At 40.9% G+C, this 17,884-nt stretch overlaps 2 protein-coding genes across 2 annotated transcripts; both read right to left on the bottom strand.

Annotated features, from left to right (window-relative positions):
- Nucleotides 1-1,761: 1,761 nt before the first annotated feature.
- On the bottom strand, nucleotides 1,762-9,739 carry suox (sulfite oxidase). Its single transcript, XM_086041853.1, has 5 exons — nucleotides 9,577-9,739; nucleotides 6,665-6,735; nucleotides 6,421-6,592; nucleotides 4,752-5,024; nucleotides 1,762-4,211 (listed from the first exon to the last, which is right to left on the bottom strand). The coding sequence occupies exons 2-5, from the start codon at nucleotides 6,721-6,723 to the stop codon at nucleotides 2,994-2,996; spliced, it is 1,722 nt and encodes a 573-aa protein (XP_085897979.1). The 5' UTR covers nucleotides 6,724-6,735; nucleotides 9,577-9,739; the 3' UTR covers nucleotides 1,762-2,993.
- A 1,241-nt stretch (nucleotides 9,740-10,980) lies between these two features.
- Nucleotides 10,981-17,723, bottom strand: mcrs1 (microspherule protein 1). Its single transcript, XM_086041908.1, has 14 exons — nucleotides 17,515-17,723; nucleotides 16,294-16,442; nucleotides 16,005-16,143; nucleotides 15,755-15,919; nucleotides 14,478-14,587; nucleotides 14,276-14,384; nucleotides 14,043-14,181; nucleotides 13,688-13,763; nucleotides 13,409-13,437; nucleotides 13,238-13,330; nucleotides 12,776-12,858; nucleotides 12,604-12,691; nucleotides 12,388-12,515; nucleotides 10,981-11,258 (listed from the first exon to the last, which is right to left on the bottom strand). Exons 2-14 carry the CDS (start codon nucleotides 16,440-16,442, stop codon nucleotides 11,172-11,174), a joined length of 1,395 nt encoding a protein of 464 aa, XP_085898034.1. The 5' UTR covers nucleotides 17,515-17,723; the 3' UTR covers nucleotides 10,981-11,171.
- Nucleotides 17,724-17,884: the final 161 nt, after the last annotated feature.

The following is a 17,884-nucleotide window of genomic DNA, read 5'->3' as shown; positions in this document are numbered from 1 at the left end:
TATGCTGTACAAGCATGTGCACAGAGTCACAGTAAAAGAAAAAGTAAATAGAACAACCTGCAAAATACACTCTTCAAACTGCTGGGTTAAAAATAACACAAATTGGGTGAAATAGGTAACCTAGCGCTGGGTACAATTGGGATGCTGGTATATAACCCAGCATTGGGTTGAAGATTTGACCCAGCACATTGGGTCGAGATCATCATTACCTCAATACAATTACTGATAAGCGATAGATTTTTTTGCACTTGCAATAAAACCTTGGAAGTACATTTCATTGTTGAGCCGTGTGATGAACTCATTCACTGCCATTGACGTATTTATTTGTCTTTTCACAGTCCAGCCATTCAATCCCAGGAATTTATTGATCAAAATTTTTCAAACATTAGGGTAAAAGAGGTTCTGAAAAAGTCTGGCAGGGAATAGGTTAATCGACCTATTGAGTTTTTGACAAGAGGTCATACAATCCAGATCGATAATCTTTTTTGGGCATACAGTAAATGGCAGTTTTCACCTTTCCTTTGACTTTCTTTTATTCCAACAAATTTCCATGGGAAGCATCTAATCCCTAGAATTGCGAAATCCTATTTATGTCCAGACACACGGCTCCATTTTAATACAGAAACGTTTGTTTGATGTTATTGCTTTCTCTTTATTACACGTTAATTGTTTTCATTGTTATTCTTGTCTTAGTGGCTGGCTATTTTCAGCAGCTCACACACACACACACACACACACGCCCACGCACACACACACACACACACACACACACACGATCTATTCATAAATGAGTCATCGGTTCTGTCTTTTAACCCTAAAACCGAGATCCTGCTGTCTTGAATTTTTATTCATCTATTCTGTGTACCCCAATGTTTGAGCAGCGTTGAGTCACAGAGACCCAATGGGACATGTTGACAACAAATCAGTCAAAAATACATTTCAACACGATGGGCCCACTGCAATCCGTATTATGCATTGTTTTGTTTTGTTTTTCTTTGGGGGGGGGGGGGTTACTGGGCTTTGAAGTATCTTGAGGCAGTCTTAAAGAACATCAGGAATAACATATGGTGGTGTGCAGGAGGTTGCACAATCCCGTGTGCGTGTCAACGAAATAACGGGATATTACACGAGGCCTGAAGCCAAAATAACCAAAATACCCAAACAGGATGTGGCTACAATTCTCAGAAGTTGTCCTCATTTTGCCTTCACATCCTTTACGCACGGAAGCCACATCCACACAATTACATAGAAGCACTTAGGCCAGCACCTTGCTACTGATCGTCGGTGTGAATGCCCGCATCTTGGTGTTTATGACATCTCCAGTCGGCAAAGTGCGAGCCTAGTCTTATTGAGCTTGCAAAAGCCAGAGAATGTGTCACCAACGTGAGATTGCTATCTCATCTGTTAGGAGCATATAACGGAGGCTAGCTATCACAAGGCATCACTTACTGAGGAAACTGCAAAAATCGCCAACATCAATTCGTTATCTCAACATTGAGGTGGATAACTGCATCTGTGTGCAGCCAGCATTAGGAAAAACCTACAAAATTGACAAATGATAAATGACATAGTAACAGGATATATATATATTTATATATATATATATATATATCATCCAAAACTACATGGGAAAAATACACGAAAACCAAATTGTATTTACATGAAAAAAATGTAATTGAATTAAAGTAAATAAAACGCTGACAAAGGAACTTATTCCCACTAGTTGCAAAAAAAGAAAAAAAATCATCTGTGACTCAAGTCCAAATTTAAAAGTTGTTTATTCATCATCTTCAATTGATCATGAGCATTTCCCTTAAAAACAATTACTGGAAATATCCCAGTGTTCATTTAACCGGTATTCCACAGTCAGCACCTTTCACAGAACATTCATATGACAAATTCCAATAATCCAAGATTCTCTGGAAGAATTAAAACTTTAAACTTAAATATTCCTATGATTTTTGACACAATAATGGACATATCCTTCATTTATATCAGCGCTCGTTTTTTTTTTTTTTTTTTTTCCTACGGATGTACATTATCAAGTCAGCAGTCGAGACCAGAGCCAAAATGACAGCTACTTTAAACCATGCATTTCTTACTGGTTTAGACCTTGATTAAAATTAATCCCACCTCATTATTAAAATTTTCAAATTCAAAAAGTAGGCAAAACTCCAAAAAAGGACAACAAAAGCAAATATTTTCTTTGCTACTAATGAAAAAAGGTTAAGCACCAACTTCACTTGCAATTTCAACCAAGGTGTGAATTGAGAATTTGAATGTGGACAAAATTGTTGGTACCATTTTTAACGAAAGAAACGCCCACAGTGGTCACAGAAATAATTTGAACGTGACATAAGTAATATATAGAAGTGTAATGAAAATAAACCATTGAAAATCACGATGCCTTTGAATTGCTGATAAAAAAACACACCCACACACACACACCCACACCCACACACACCCCCACACACACACACACGCACACATATGAAACAGGCCTGGACATAACAGCAATGTAATGCAGCAGTAGCACTTTAACAGATTCTGACAGTTGAGAAAAATTCAAAGTGTTATCTTCAAAAAGAGACCAAAAATATGTTGATACTGCAAATGGTTCAAGTACAGCTTCAAACTTACTTTGGCTGCACCTTGTGAGGAGTTCCGATAAAAATGACAGGTGGAGTTGTAATTAACAGAGAGTACCAACAATTTTGTGTAGAAGATATCCTTGTACCTTGGTATGCCCTTTTTCCTCACTAGAGAGGCACTCTAGCGCCTGAAGCATTGCTGTCCACCCACTAGCGCAAACAAAGAGCGTGCTAGTACATGGCCCTTAAACTGGACATCAAAGACATTTAATCAATGGCTTGGCCACTCCAATTCTCGTTAAATCTTCTAAACCCCAAAGTCAACACCGTCGTACCAATTTGGCACAATCATAGAGTGAAAGACCTCTGAACGTTGTTTGACGGATAACGGTCGAATGAAATCTATTCTTCCTCATCGCTGATGTTGATCTTCACCCTGTGCCAGGCGTTACTCAGCACCCCTCTCAGGTTCCAGATGGGAGCGACCGTGTCGGGCTGCATGTTGTAGCCGTTGTCCACGGCCTTGCAGACGATCTCCAGCTGCCGGGCGTCCGGGGGGAGAGGGGCCGTGAGCGCCCACAGCTTCCAGGCCCAGGCTCTCCCCGGCGGGGGCGAAGGTCCTGGAGCGTGGCCCTCGTCGCCGCCGCTCAGCTGGGCCACCTGCCACGTCTTCCCTCCGTCCAGGGACACGTCCACGCGCACCACTTCTCGCCCTCCGCCGCTCCACGCGTAGCCCTTGACAGTCACCTCTTGGCCGCCGCGGGGGATCGCGGCGCCATCCGCCGGCACGGTGATGGCCGACTGGACGGGCAGCTCCTGGATGGCCGGCGCCGACTTGAAATCGACCGTGTCCCAGTCGGTGGTGGGCGAGAAGCCCTTGTAGTCGTTCTGCTGCCAGTGGCTGGCGCTCTCCTCCGCGCTCACCGTGATCTTGGACAGCCACTTGACGTTCCGGGCGCCCACCGTCCCGGGCACCACCACCCGCACCGGAAAGCCGTGGTCGGCCGGGAGGGGCTCGCCGTTCATTTCGTAAGCCAGCAGCACGTCGCCTTCCTCGCTCGTCGCTTTGCTCGCGGGGATAGACGCGCCGTACGTTGTCCCCGTCGCGTCTTGGTCCAGACCCTCGAACTGCACATGGCGGGCCCACCGCGCCGCATCCGGACCGTAGCCGGCCGCCAGCAGCACGTCCCGAAGGCGGGCGCCCGCCCACGTGGCGTTACCGATGGCCGAGATGCCCCAGTTCAATCCCTTCACCTGCTTGACCGCGTTCATCTCGGAGCGCCGGTTGCCTGCGCACTGCAGCGTGGCCGTGACCGTGTGCTTGGGGAAGCGGGTCTTTAAGTCCTCCAAGGACAGCTTGAGACCACCTCCGGGGAGGCCATCCACCCGCAGTCGATACGATGCCGGGTCCACCTGCGGAACAGGAAGGTGGTTCCTCTTGAAGAAGATGGCGCTGGGCGTGACGTAGCCGTCCGAGAGGAGTTCGGGAGGGGGCTCGGCATTGAAGGGCTTCAGGCTGTTGACGCGCAGCGCCGGGTGTCGCTCGGGGTCGGACGAGTACGGATCCGATGACGCCTCGCTCTGCTGCTTCTTCTGATCCTCTGCTCGCAACTCGCCAACCTTGGGGACAATCAAAAACGAGAGACGGTGATGGAGCTGTCTAACAGAGTCGCAATGCTTCGTTTCACTGAGCTGGGAAGCCAAAATGTGTCCTCGCTGAACTCACTGTTAGCATTCCTCAGTATATTCGCACCTGGATGTACATGTTTCATTTGTTCCATGAGCCCCAAAATTTGGCACAAAAATGTAGTTGTAGTCTTCTAAATAGTGACCCTGCAAAGTCCACAGTTTTTCTCAAATCTCTGAGACTAGGTTGTGACTAAAAAACTAAAATTAGCTCTCACTTCAACATATTTCCTTGACACCAACATACTACTTTTTCCCTCTTGTTTGTCAACAACGAATGTTAGGGCATTTCAAGAACAAATAAACCGCAAATAGGTGAGTTTTTCAGCAAACAGTTGGGGTTAGCCGGACTAGGTGAATTTGTGAAAGGTGAATCGCAAATATGTGGAGGATTTCTTTACTGTCCTTGATTAGAACTGTTTAGAACACTTTGCACACAAATCCCTGAAGCTCGTCACCATGCGGTCATCGCACCTTATACTCAGAGAGGATGTCCAGCACGTGTTCCTGGTTGTGCACCGCATAGAGAGCCCAAAAGGGTTCGAGGGCCCCGCCGGCCGCTAGGAGGATTTTATCCCCGCCGGGGTGCATGGTGACGAACTCGGTGATGTCGTAGACGGCGCCTTTGTAAGTGACCCACACGCCGTCTTTCAGTGTGCGGTGCTTGGTGACTTCTTCTTGGCTGAAGACGGGAAGTTGGGAGCTCGGCGCTTTGAGCTGAACACTAACAACGTCGTTCTGCTCCGCCTGCAAAGCAGAGATAACACTGCGTCGGTTTGATCAATCAGAAAGCAAACGATCTAAAGCTGTTTAGTGAAAATTTATGATCACGTCTTCTGAACCATTTGACGTACACTGAATCATTTCTCATCCGTTTGGGAGTCATCCGCACTATCCAAAGTGGGATTTCTCCAACTTCCCCGGACTTTAAAGAGATCTGACAGGGAGCTCATGAGATACAAGCTGAGTCACTGAAAGTGGGAGTGAAAACTGACTAATGTGCTGAGTCGGGTTTCTGCTGCACCGTTTGCAAAAACACGGCGGGGGCATGGCAGCCAACAACACACACACACGCACACACACAACTCAACTTACTTGGAGTTCAAGCTAACAAAAGGAGTAATAGAGCCAAACTGGTCAAATAGTAACAGCGATAAGATACTAAATATTTTTTTCTTAAAAATATACGATTTTGTAATTTCGAAAACATGTTTTATTTCTACTCAGATTTAAATCTTAAATCTAAAAAGTACACTTTTTATCTATGAAATATCCCATTTTCATTTTGAAACCACACAACCTTTCATTATGAAAACATACAACTTTAAATCACGAAAATATATACTTATAGACCTTTACTCTATTAAAATGATCGAAAATCTTTTTATCATTTGGAAAATACACAACTCTAATCTCGAAAAGTTCCATCTTGTCTTCTAGAAAATATACACCGTTATTCTCCTGAAATCATCACTTTAAAAGAAAATGGATTCTCATAAAATTACGGCTTTAATAAGAAAAAAATAATACAACTTCTTAACCTCAAAAATATATGACTACCGCTAATCTAAAAAAAAAAAGAAAATATACAGATTTACTAATCAATCAAATTACGACATTAATCTTGAACTTTTTATCTTGAAAATACAAAGCTAATTTTGAAAAAATAAAGAACTTGTAAAACGAGAACCTTGAAATCTTGAAAATAAAATACAAATCTCAAAAATATGACGACAATCTTGAAAAATGTTTGAGAATATTCAACTTTATTCTCACAAAATTCTTGCTTTAACCTTGAATTTATACATTTTAACTCAAAGGTCTAGTCTTGAAAAATGTACAACTTTACCCAAATTATGATTTTAATTTAAAAAAAAAAAAAAAAAAAAACACCTTTAATCTAGTGAAATTACAATTATCGATAATATACCTCTTTATTGTTGTAAAATAATTATGGTACTAAGTAGTAAGATAATTCATTTTATCTTTTCACCGTGGCATTAACACAAAATGTGCGTAATCAACAGATTTCCTTTCACAATTGGATCTGCCGATATTATCAAACGAAACTATCAAGCATGTCTTCCAATTATTTCGCATAAAACCTTAATGTAGGTTGAGCAAAGATGCCCATAAAGCAGACCTTGTGATGGTGGAGGCCATATGCCACAACCGCTGCGGTCCCGGTTAGGAGACCCGCTAAGGCAAATCTCAAGTTTGAACCCTGTCCGGGGTTCTCCCATCTCTGCTCCTTGTTGCTGCTACCGCTCACAAGACGAACCGCACAACACGAGACCGCGGCGGACGCTTTGGGTCTATGAACATTGAGACAATCCCATTAGGCCTCTGATTAAATACCAAGAGGGATGAGAAAAGCCACACGCTACCTTTGAGCTGAGAGGGGACCAACTCGAGTTAGATGTTGACAGCGTCGAAGCAGCAGCATTGCGTCGATGTTCTGTGGGAAGATCACGTTGAGAAGATTTTGTCACAATATGATATGAAACCTTAAAGCCAGTGGACACATGTTGTCAATTTTAAAATCTTGTTGCGAAATTTTGATGTCCAGTTCGCCACGCGGAAGAAGCCACTGAAAACGAACAATTACCGTATATATAAATGTGCATTTGTGAGTTTATATTTGGGGCACCTTAACAGCTCCTCTGAGGATTTCTTTTTTTTAGATTAATTTACAGTTTTAAGATTGATATTTTATGACCATTTGCAATTCGATGAGGGACAAAAAATAATAAAACCTCCCCCCTCAGTGTGATGCAGTGCACCTGATCACCACACGTTACATTTAAACAACGCAAGGCAGCTTTATTTATATGCCGCATTTCATACACAAGGTAACGCCATGTGCTTCACGTAATTATAAGAACAACATTTAAAAGCATTTAAACACAAAAAAGGTAAGGAGCAAGGTGAATAAAAAAGTGACTTACAAATATTAACAGAGCATATAGTGCAAGAATATAATTTGAATTTTTGGGGGAAAGATCTATAGGTATGAGAAGAAAAGAGCATCGTTTTTAATTGGATTCAAAAGGATTTACACTCGGGGCTGACGTCACGTCTGTCCGCATCTTATTCCGTTTGCGTGCAGCACAACAGCTAAATGCTTCTTCACCATGTTTGCTTTTAACTCAGGGCTCCACTAATAGATTTTGATTTTTACTTGAGTATTCTGTTAAAGAGGCACCACACAGAAGCAACACATTCAAAGTGTATTACAATAATTGTTAGTTACAGCCCTATTTTTTGGGTTTTACACGAGTCATATTATATTAAAGTAACAGTACTCGTACTGGGGTACCATTTTGGCCTGCTCTACCCACCTGTGTGTACGCACAAACTGAAGTAAATAAACTCTCCCCATTGCTGACTGAGGTAAGACGGTGTCTTTAAACTGCTGCAGTTTTATTTTTAAGAGAACTGGCTTCATATCATCTTTCGTCTCACAGGCGGTCACTCGGGATGAGTTGCAAACAAATGTGCGCAAACACTGACTGCATCCTTATCCTGTGTAGAACCTGCACTCACTCCAAGGCTTGAATAAAAGGTACATTCTTGTTAAAATGCCAAAGGGCACATTTAAACGCTACACCTCCTACTGAACCGACCAATCAGCAGAGACGTTCAAAAAAAGGGGCTCACCTAACAGAAACGTGGTAAACACTGATCATCTGACAGCTTATTTTTTCAAACTGACTACTATGACACTTCCAGAGCTAAAGCAGATTAAAAAAAAAAAAAGATTTTTTATTTTAATGAGATGAACCAGTGTCGAATACCAACAATAGTGCCTTGCCAAAAGTGCAAAGCCTTATACTATAAGAAACTATTAGCAAGAACTATGTTGCATGTTAGAGAATGACAGTTATTGAGTTCAATGTTTATAGAGATGAATAAAAAATGCAGACTTAATATGAAGTTGAAAGAGACTCGGATGATTTATATGAGTCCAAAGGGATCAGTCAAACCATCAATGACAAACTAACCTGACAGACTTTGTTTCCTTCAATCACTGATAAACTGTACTGTAAAGCAGGGAAGATGAAGAGTCCACTAAACTTTCAATCAATTAATATTGAATTTAAGGGGAGGGGAGAACCCATCTTGCAATGTGGCCTCAAGTTCTGTCAAACAGCCAGAATTAAGCACTACAAAAACTCTCCATTCAACACATGCATTTACAATTTAATTTTATTGCATGCAGTTACTGACGGATCTCAGCCATAAACTCATAGACTGCGTGGTAATTGTAAGAGATCACACCTTTAATCAATTACGCTCGTTTTAACGGTTTCAGTAGCTTGTGAGATTACTACTAACGTTACAGTATCTCCCATCAGCTTTAACCGATCCAACCAACAGCTAATAAAAGCAAATATCAAATTCTACCAGGAGGTGGGAAGTAAGAAAGTACAGTGATTTTGTTACTTTAGAAGGTTTTTTCAGGTACCCATTATTCTTTCTTGAAGTTTGCAGTCGGAATCGCTAACGGAAGCCCGTTTAAAAGGCGGACCGGCCTGTAGGCGGGCATTTTTACGTTTTACATTATAGTCTGTAATTTTTTTTTTTTTTACTTTTACTTCAGGAATAAAGTTGAATACGTATTTCTACTTTGACCTCCTAAGTTCTTAAGGGTGTGAGTCTGTTTTATTGTGCATCTGCAATGTCCCGTAACGTGGTGACTCATCTGCTGTAAGGTCTGTTGGTCCCAAGAGTTTAATACTGTGTTTGCGATCAATATTTCTAATACGACTCATGTGAAGGAAGTAACACACAAGAAGCTAAAACAACTCAAATGAGCAATCAAACGCGATTGTGGTAATAAGCTGAAGCTGAGTTAACCAAGTACAACGACGGTAAACATGACTCAAATATAATTTATTCTCGCTCATGTGATTGATTAACACAAATTAGGAAGTAGCTCAAATATTGGCTTTTCCGAACGTTTTTCTGGTAACTTAAACGTCACATTAAGTGAACTCTACAAGCTCTTTAAACAATACCCTACTACTACATTAGGTTATGTTATGCTAGTAAATCAACTACAAATGTTGATACATAAGGACAGAGAGTTGGTGGAGTTTGTAAACTGGTTGTTCGTATACACCAAGATGTCCACGTCTTCCTCACGGCTAACTTTGCTAACAGTTAGCAGGCTTTGCCACTGATGGCCAGGGCGCATGAAAACACCCAAGCGTGTATATTTGTCCACGAACAGGACAAATATGATGTATGATGTTTCACGCGTGTCTTGCGGGTAAATACAAAATAAAACACTTACATGTGCGCTGTCAGACGCTCACTTTAGTGTTGCTGCTCTGCCCCTGCTACGCAAAAATACCCAACACACATGTGATGCGTTCCCAGCAGCAACTGAGCTGATAAAGTGACAACCGGGCGAGAGGCGTTCAAGATAACAAATGTCGCACAGTGTTGTAAAAGGGAGCACATATTTTATAACGAAATGATCCAAAACACACTTTTTGGTCTCGGGTACATCATGGCCCAGATTATTCGGCATGATGCTGAACATTGGGTCGAGGTGTTATTTCAAAAGGTACCTTTGATATTATTGTATGCCATTGTCACATTATGCACAGTTTAAACATTAACTGTGTACTTAGACAGGAGAGAGGGAAATGACCATCAAAAAAATAATAAATAAATTAAAATGCATTGCATATGCATCAAACAAAAAATGGGCTAAAATTATTTTAATGAGTAATTTTTGTTGAGTGAGGTTTGACAGCTGTTTTAACACATTTTTGGGTGCGGAATCCGAAACTGCTCTCAGTTTTTCCCTAAGATATCAGGGTTTTGAGCTGTAGGATCCCCGTTTTCTTAAAAAAAAAATAGACAATAAATGTGTATGCAAATAAAACACAAAGATCACAGTTACAAGCTTTGAAAACTAAAATAAATAAATAACATCATAAAACAAAATTGAACTTAGAACGGTATGCCCATGGTTAGAAGGTTAAGGGAAAAGCCAGCACTATTAATTCCCACATTGCGAGCTTTTTGTTTGCAGACACACCTCTCCCCGGAGTATTAATTGTGACTGCACAAACAAGTTGCCACGTAGTTGTAGATGAGTCCAAATGTAATAAGATGGCAAGTCTTGAACACACTGTTAAATAATGGGAGTTTTGTGGTCATGAATGAATTTTAAATATTTTTATATACTTGGTTAACTTGCCAGGCTAGTTTTTTGCGTAAACTTCTGAAATAGAAAATAATTAAAAAATATAAAGGGATATTACCATTCAGCGGGTGGCTTTTAAAATTTTTTTGATTCTGTACGTGTATAAACTTCCTTTGTATGACATAATGCATTCCTCTTTATTTGGAGATGATAATGTAATTTCCCTTATTTCATTTCAGTTGAGCTTTTGTTCTTACATATTACCCTTTGGTTCCCCTTTTAGTTTATAATGTGCACCCATGCTGTTATTCTTAGATTGTACATGGTTTTCCTTATATAGCTTTAAATTCTGCAGTTCTTGTTGTTTTAAATCTAAGCTACCTTATTTGGTTCTTCATTTAATGTGACACCGCAATATGACAAATGTATCAAGAAAGTATGATGAATGCGAGGATTTAGATTTTTTTTTTTTTTTTTTTTAGCGTGTGCGTCAGCTGCTGAGTTAATGAAGTGCAAAGTGTGACAAGACTGTACAGAGAATTAAACTTGTATACACCGGTTTATTAATGTGGAAAATATTCACTACACAATTTAAATAAAATGAACTGGAAACTGGAAAAAGGGCTCCACCATGAGAGTGTCTACAGCACAACACGGAACACGTCCATAGACCAGCATGTGAAATCCAAGTCAGAAGAACGTCAAGGTATATATAGTACGGAATCGAGCGTTCACTGTTGTGTCATCTTGGCTGCCTCGGCTTTGATGAGGGAGATGAGTTCCAGGTTTATTAGAAACACGAAGCGAAGTCCTGCGATCTATAGAAAGAGATGCAACATGTAAACATCATGTCACAATCCGTATTGATCTTTTTATTGGACATTTATTGAATAACTTCAAGCCGAGACCGTTACTGAAGTAAATGACCACCTTTTTGTGACTTTTCAATATTGTCATATATTGCTGTAGTACACGGGTGTCCAAACTTTTTCCTCAGAGGACCGCATACAGAAAAATAAATGGATGTAAGGGTGCCTCGTTGGAGTTCTTCACCTTTATTTTTTTTTTTTTAAATGGTAAAAGCCAATCTACCAAGCAATACTGTTAATAAATCATAGTTATTAAAAAAAGTTTACATTCCAGCTTTCTATTAAAGGTGATAAGCAAATTTTGGGGTGGTGCGCACCCCTGTGACCCACTAGAAAAGTTGCTGTATTATGTTGATCTCCAAAATGAGTAAAAAAACAAGACAAATCGGTAGTAAGCTGACATTTTTCAGTATCATTCATTAGACCTTGACAATAAGCAGAAAGTGGAAGAAAGCATTTTTGCTTTGCTTACTGTAATCACCTTAAAAGGACAATGTTTAGAATTCAGTGCCATCTAGTGGTCAACTAATAGAATGTAACGACCTAAGACGGAAGCCCGTGCATTTTCAAGCACACGCACTACGGTGCCTCCGAGAGACCAACTTCACAACGCTTTATGAGAAATTAAATTACAATAATAAAATTGTGATGCGTGCCATGCCAAATGATATTTTGAGTACATACGGAGGGTTGCAATTAAAAAAAAAAAGTAAGGTGGGCTGCAATTGGCCCCCAGGCTGTAGAAAAACATGTATGATTTTGTAATGAGGCAGGAAAATGGAATACCAGCCGAAAACCCACATAAGACACGGGGAGAACATGTAAACACTACAAAGGAGGGTCGCAGCTGAGATTTGAGCCCAGAACCTCCGCACTGTGAGGTAGATGTGATCATCACTAACTCACAGTACTATCCTTTATCTCTATCACACAATTGAATCATACTTGTTTATACAATTGCTGTTCAATGTCCTTGGACTTCATAGGGTGAAATATGATCCTTTGTCTGATAAGGGGAAGAGAATCCTCTCTTATGAATCATATACTGTATAACTTGTCTGATAACCTTGACACGCACCTCTACCACTGAGTTGTTGTTTAGTTTCCACTTGTTGCCCGACAGCACCGGTCTGCCGTCGATGTAAATGGGTCGTCTGCCCTCATTGGCGATGAAGAAATCCCCGTTATTCTTCAGTTTGATAATTCCTGGGAACATCAAATGTCATTTTCCCCTCACACGTTGTTACCAAGTTGGTAGGGTTTTATTTTCCACTTCCTCATCATGTTAAATCACCTTGTTTTCTTGATATTTTCCACGCCGGCCCCTCTAACGACAGATCCACATCTATCTGTTTATCTTTGGTTGCGCGGCCCAGTGTAATCTGAGTCAGGACAGATGAAAAGAATGTAAGAGTGCAACTTGACGTGCTCTGAAGGGTACACTAGTGGCACTGCGTCCGACGCACCTCCCGCGATCTCATGAGGTAGCGCACCATTCGTCCTCTGAGAGCGGCCAGCGTCTGGTTGTCAAAGTCGGGCATGCTCATTCCTGTCGCACACAATCGCTGTTTAGTGCAGTACAATGTTTAAAAATAAATAAATAAATGAATAAAAAAAAATATATATATATATAATAACTTTTACAGTTGTTCCACTTGTCATTTTTTTAAAAGTTGCTAGTGCGGTTGGAATTTAGCAACATGGTCTGTGCTTTTGTAATCTTGCTCCTCTGTGTTCGCAGCCTAGTTGTTAGTGTAAACAGTGCGTGGCTGTCAGAGGTGACACACATTTGAAATATGGAAATCATCCTGACGAACTCAATTTAAACAGAATTTAACTCATAAAATCAATTCATTGCTGCAAATAGTGTGCTATTTCCATTTCATACCCGTTTAAACCAATCGTTTAATCAAAGAGCCCATTTCTACCTGTGATGCTGTCCACAAGGACCTGCCAGCGGGGCAACTCTTGCTCCAACTGCCTGATCTCCCTTTTTTGGTGACGATCAGATATCATCAGTTCTGGAAAGTGACAGCAGACTTTTAATATTTTCAATCCAGGCAATTAATGACGCAAAATGAAATGGCGACCGCTCTTACCGTGTTCCAATACTTCATCTCTACTCTCCCTGTATGTGAAGACAAAATGACAACTGGATCAGGGGTGTCATTTGAAGGATTCTTAAAAAAAAAATGCCCGTCTTCAAAGTGATCGTTAAACTAGGACACCACTCTCTGTCTGCGTTAAATGCCGGAGGCAATAAAGCAAACCAAACCAAAAGTGACAACTTCCACTTCACAGCATCAATGTATCATTCGGTTTGAATTTTGCAGCAAACTTACAAAATGAACAGAAATCCAAATTTAAGCCGGCCTTACTTTAACTTGACGTCATCAACAATCTGCTCAGCATCAGAGAAGTTCAGGACTTGGTCCCCCTTTGGGAGCGGCTGGACTGCAACGCACACACACTACAATTATTTATGCTCTACATCTATCACCGGTGTTTTTGTTATTTAATTACAAGTTTGCATCACAAACAATCACTACAACGTTATCAAATGCTGGTAAATGCAGTGAATGGAACTTAGTGGATCATGTCCAGCAGTACATCTAAGCATTGCACTTATATACATTTGTAACTAACAGAACAGAAACATAAGTCTGATGGCATCAAATCTGTTAAGTCTACTAAGAGCGGCATATTTTGAGTTGATGGTGTGAGCCGACTCACCACTCTGGTCATCCAGTAGGTAGTACTGCTTCAGAAGCTGCCAGTGGACCAGCAGACTTTTGGGAGTTCGTGACTGGTGAAAAACACTCGGGTGTTTACTCAGAAGATCCTGGAATGTGTCTAATTTGGGCTGACTCGTCTGTTTGGTGACAAAGAAAGAAACGTGCAGCCGAATTCCATTATAATGTTAACAACACTGAAGTATTCAAAAGGGAATAATCACGCGTACTGACCGAACCAATCTTAGCCAGTAGTACTTCCTCAGCCTGACTGAAGAGAGCTTTACTTTGTATCGCTGCTACGGCTTCCGGATGAAGCTGTCGCATCGCCTGCCACGCAAGTCTGAACAGCCACGACCACCGGGGAGGAAAGCGAAGGGTCAAAATGTCAACACAGCAAAACGGGAACACGCTGCTTGCCTGCCCGGTGTCTTACTTTGAGATGACGGGATCGTAGAGCAGTGAGTACCAACGCTCTTTAATTTCTCTCAAAGTGAAACGGCAGCTGAACTTGACGCCCAAATGAACAGATGTGAGGTCTGTTGTCTGCAGAATATAAACACATGATCACGTACAGGCTATTATCGCTTGGTTACATCTGCGCAATATGATTTCATGACATTTTTGGATCCAATTTAGCCTCTATGCAGGCCCACTAGTTGAAACAAGGTAATATAATCAATATAAAATATGAGTTAAGCAGCAAAATCCCCCCGTTTTTAGCCATTTCAGGGGGCGGCCATTTTGTCACTTCTGTCGACTGAAAATGACATCACAGACCCTCAGGGCTCAGATAACGGCCAATCACGGCTCACCTGTTTTCTGGAACTGAGCTATGATTGGCCTTTATCTGAGCCCTGAGGGTCTGTTATGTCATTTTCCGTGGACAGAAGTGACAAAATGTTGAGTGATAAAGTGGTGAGGTGATAAAAACGGGTGGATTTTGTTGCTTAACTCGTATTCCACAAACACAATATTAATCAGAATGCTGTGTTGCAACTAGTGGGCCTACCACCGCGTTTCTACCACTAGAGCCGGGAGCGCTGTTGCGTCTTTCTACCTTTAAAGCCGGGAGAGCGGATACGTCTGTGTCTTTTTTTAATCCAATTCTCCGTCTCTTAGCCAATTTAATGCATCAGAATATAGACGTGACGGTGTCGCGAGACCGCGGAGGATGTCGCTGATTTTTTTGGAGCCGTAGGCTAATGGCGGATGCCGTCGATCGCCGGGAGCTCTGAAATAAGTAACGGCAGTAATATATAGACGTCGCGCTTGTGGACTTTGAACCAGTGGAACCAGTCGAACGTGATATGATATAGTTTGTAGACAATGATGATACTGACGTATTTGTAACAGAAAAGAGAATGGTAATTACCACTCGTTTTTTTTAAACTAAAATAGTGCTTCTCTTGCACTGACACATTATTTTTACATCTTCGATTGAAACATAATATTTTATTATTTACTAGTAAATAATAATAAACTTTGCCTGTGTGAAAGCCACATGTCTAAGCTCTCTAATTCTTTTGGAATTATGTTTTTGTCTGCTACAGGGGCTGAGATATTATTTTGGAAGTGTTGAATTTCTGGGAAAACTTCAGGTTTTCAAGGGTAATTCCAAAGGCGACCTGAGGTTTTGGGGAGCTGTTGAGCCAGACGCTTTAGTCCTTTAATGGGTTAAATAAAAATTGTACCGCCAAGTTGAAAACTCACCTGCAGCACTGCATTAATGAGCAGCAGGTCATCTGTAGGCTTCCAGCGACCTAAGTCTTTTGTCATGTGTAGCGGCTGTTTACTTTTTTTCACTCTTTTGGTTATCGGCGTAGGATGCATCAGCATTGTGAGGGGCGGCGTCAAAGTCGGTCCTGATTTTGCCACCTGACAAGATAGCATGAGGGGAGAAAAGATAAAAATTAAAATGAAAGTTTCACAGCTGTTGTTTCACTCCTATGATCTTCTTTACCTTCTTTTTCTCGCTGGAAGAAGGCTCACTACCTGAGCAGCGCAAAGGCTCCATGAGAGGTTGACCTTTAACGCGACTTGATGATTTGACGAGGCTGCTTTCCACCAGCTCATCGTCAAACTTCTTCCTCTTTATCGATCTGCGGATGTTGTTTGACAACATTGACACAGTAGTTTGCGTTTCAGTACACAAGACTATCGAGTCACATGAAGTAACACGTTTATGTCTTTATTAATCCCCAACTGAATATGAGTACCAAGCAAGAACTAGGAAATAGATGGAATGGAACCTGGAGGAACTTCTGCGTTTGGGAACGCCACTGCCAAACGCTTGCGTCGCCGTCCTTTTCACATCTTTTATGACAAGCGACTCTTCGTCTTCTGAGCGGCTGTGTGAACCTGCTACTGCCATCGGCACGCCAGGCTCAACCGCTTGCATCTGCTCAAACCGAACAAGAGACAAAGAAGAAAATTACGTGTCTGCCTGGTCAGGGAATGATCACTTCACATCATGAGATAAAGTACATGTTTTAACCGACTATGGGATGGGCTATAATAAACCTTTATCAACACTGCCAAGTTCAACTGATACAAGTAGCAAAACTGGGATGCATGTCATGGCAGCGAAACAGGAAAAACCCCCACAAAGAATTGGATATTTACAGTTTGGATTTAGGCTTCTTCCGAATGTGGATAAAAATCTGATGCTTGATGTCATCGAAGTACATTAATATGTGATGTGCATGTGGGTTGTTTGGAATATTCAGTGTAAACATGGTGATGCTTATCACTCGAAGAAAGTCGAAATGCACTATACCTGTAAATAGACAACACTGTATAGAGTAAGCTTCTAAAATATAAGATTTACATTGCCTCAGTGAGTTCTTTCTGTTATAGTGCAGAAGAAACAATATATTACATTTGTTCTGGGATTGTGCTTGCATGTTTTGGACCAACCTAAATGCACTTTGACATGTTTTAATGTCTAATTTTGAAATAGAGTTAGATATGATATTTACCATCCAATGATTTCCGGTTAAATTCAGATTCACAAAGTCTGCAAGTCAATGAGCAAATTCCGCTTTGTTTAATATTACTGGTATTATACCTGCATGATACAGTTAAACTACCAATTAAAAACATTTGGAAATGTCCTCACCTTTTCAAAAATACTTAAGAAATGTTTTTTCTAAACAAATCAGAATTAGCATTAGAAAACTAATGCAGACGATGCTACTTCCTTTTGCAGCTAGTGTTTTTGTTTACATGCGAGCGTTTGCCACAGGGCCGAGCCAACTGACAAAACAAGCTCTACTCCGTCATATGTGCTCCAACGATCAATGCATAACAACATGAATGTGACTCATACTTGCATAATTTGATAAAAACGGGTTGGCTTTACTATGCTATCCAGTTTTTGCTGAGCTAAATCAATATTCTAATGTGAGCTAAACTTAGCTTCTGTTGATTAGCAAGCTAATACTAGCGAGGTGCTCGTTCTCGTGACTCACCGTTCCTTCGTTGGTTTATTATGGTATTAGATCCAGTATTTGACTGCGTGTGTATTATATATCGACGCGTAGTTAATCAAAACCGTTTGAGTGGGTGCTTTATTGCACTACATAGCGAGATCGGGACAAAAATCAGTTAGCATAAAACTCGTTATAGTCATGTCTTCTTCTTGTGAGGAAGCGGGGAGGTGAGGTCAGTTAACATGTTCACGGTGCAATGACGACACCTTGTGGGCTGGAAGAAATTGGTTTTTATTCCAACGTATGTAACGTACCACTACATTAAAGTGAAAAAAAAAAAAAGAAAAAGCCCGAATGAACTATAAATGAATAAATGAATAATATTGATTTAATATTTATATTTTATATT

Source organism: Filicampus tigris, chromosome 9, assembly GCF_054856515.1.
Source record: "Filicampus tigris isolate MCC_2025a chromosome 9, RoL_Ftig_1.0, whole genome shotgun sequence".
NCBI classification, from domain to species: Eukaryota; Metazoa; Chordata; class Actinopteri; order Syngnathiformes; family Syngnathidae; genus Filicampus; species Filicampus tigris.
Note: the sequence above shows the minus strand (reverse complement) of the source record. Positions and strands in the feature narration are given on the sequence as shown.

Bases quoted from the DNA above. Each gene is read 5' to 3' on its own strand.
- suox (XM_086041853.1), bottom strand. From the start codon at position 6,723: ATGCTGCTGCTTCGACGCTGTCAACATCTAACTCGAGTTGGTCCCCTC. The intron at 6,593-6,664 runs GTAGCGTGTGGC...CAATGTTCATAG, and splicing joins GGTCCCCTCTCAGCTCAAAG to ACCCAAAGCGTCCGCCGCGG. The intron at 5,025-6,420 runs GTCTGCTTTATG...TCTGCTTTGCAG, and splicing joins ATGGCCTCCACCATCACAAG to GCGGAGCAGAACGACGTTGT.
- mcrs1 (XM_086041908.1), bottom strand. From the start codon at position 16,442: ATGCAAGCGGTTGAGCCTGGCGTGCCGATGGCAGTAGCAGGTTCACAC. The intron at 12,859-13,237 runs GTAGAAATGGGC...TGTGTGCGACAG, and splicing joins CCTTGTGGACAGCATCACAG to GAATGAGCATGCCCGACTTT. The intron at 12,692-12,775 runs GTGCGTCGGACG...GTCCTGACTCAG, and splicing joins ACCTCATGAGATCGCGGGAG to ATTACACTGGGCCGCGCAAC.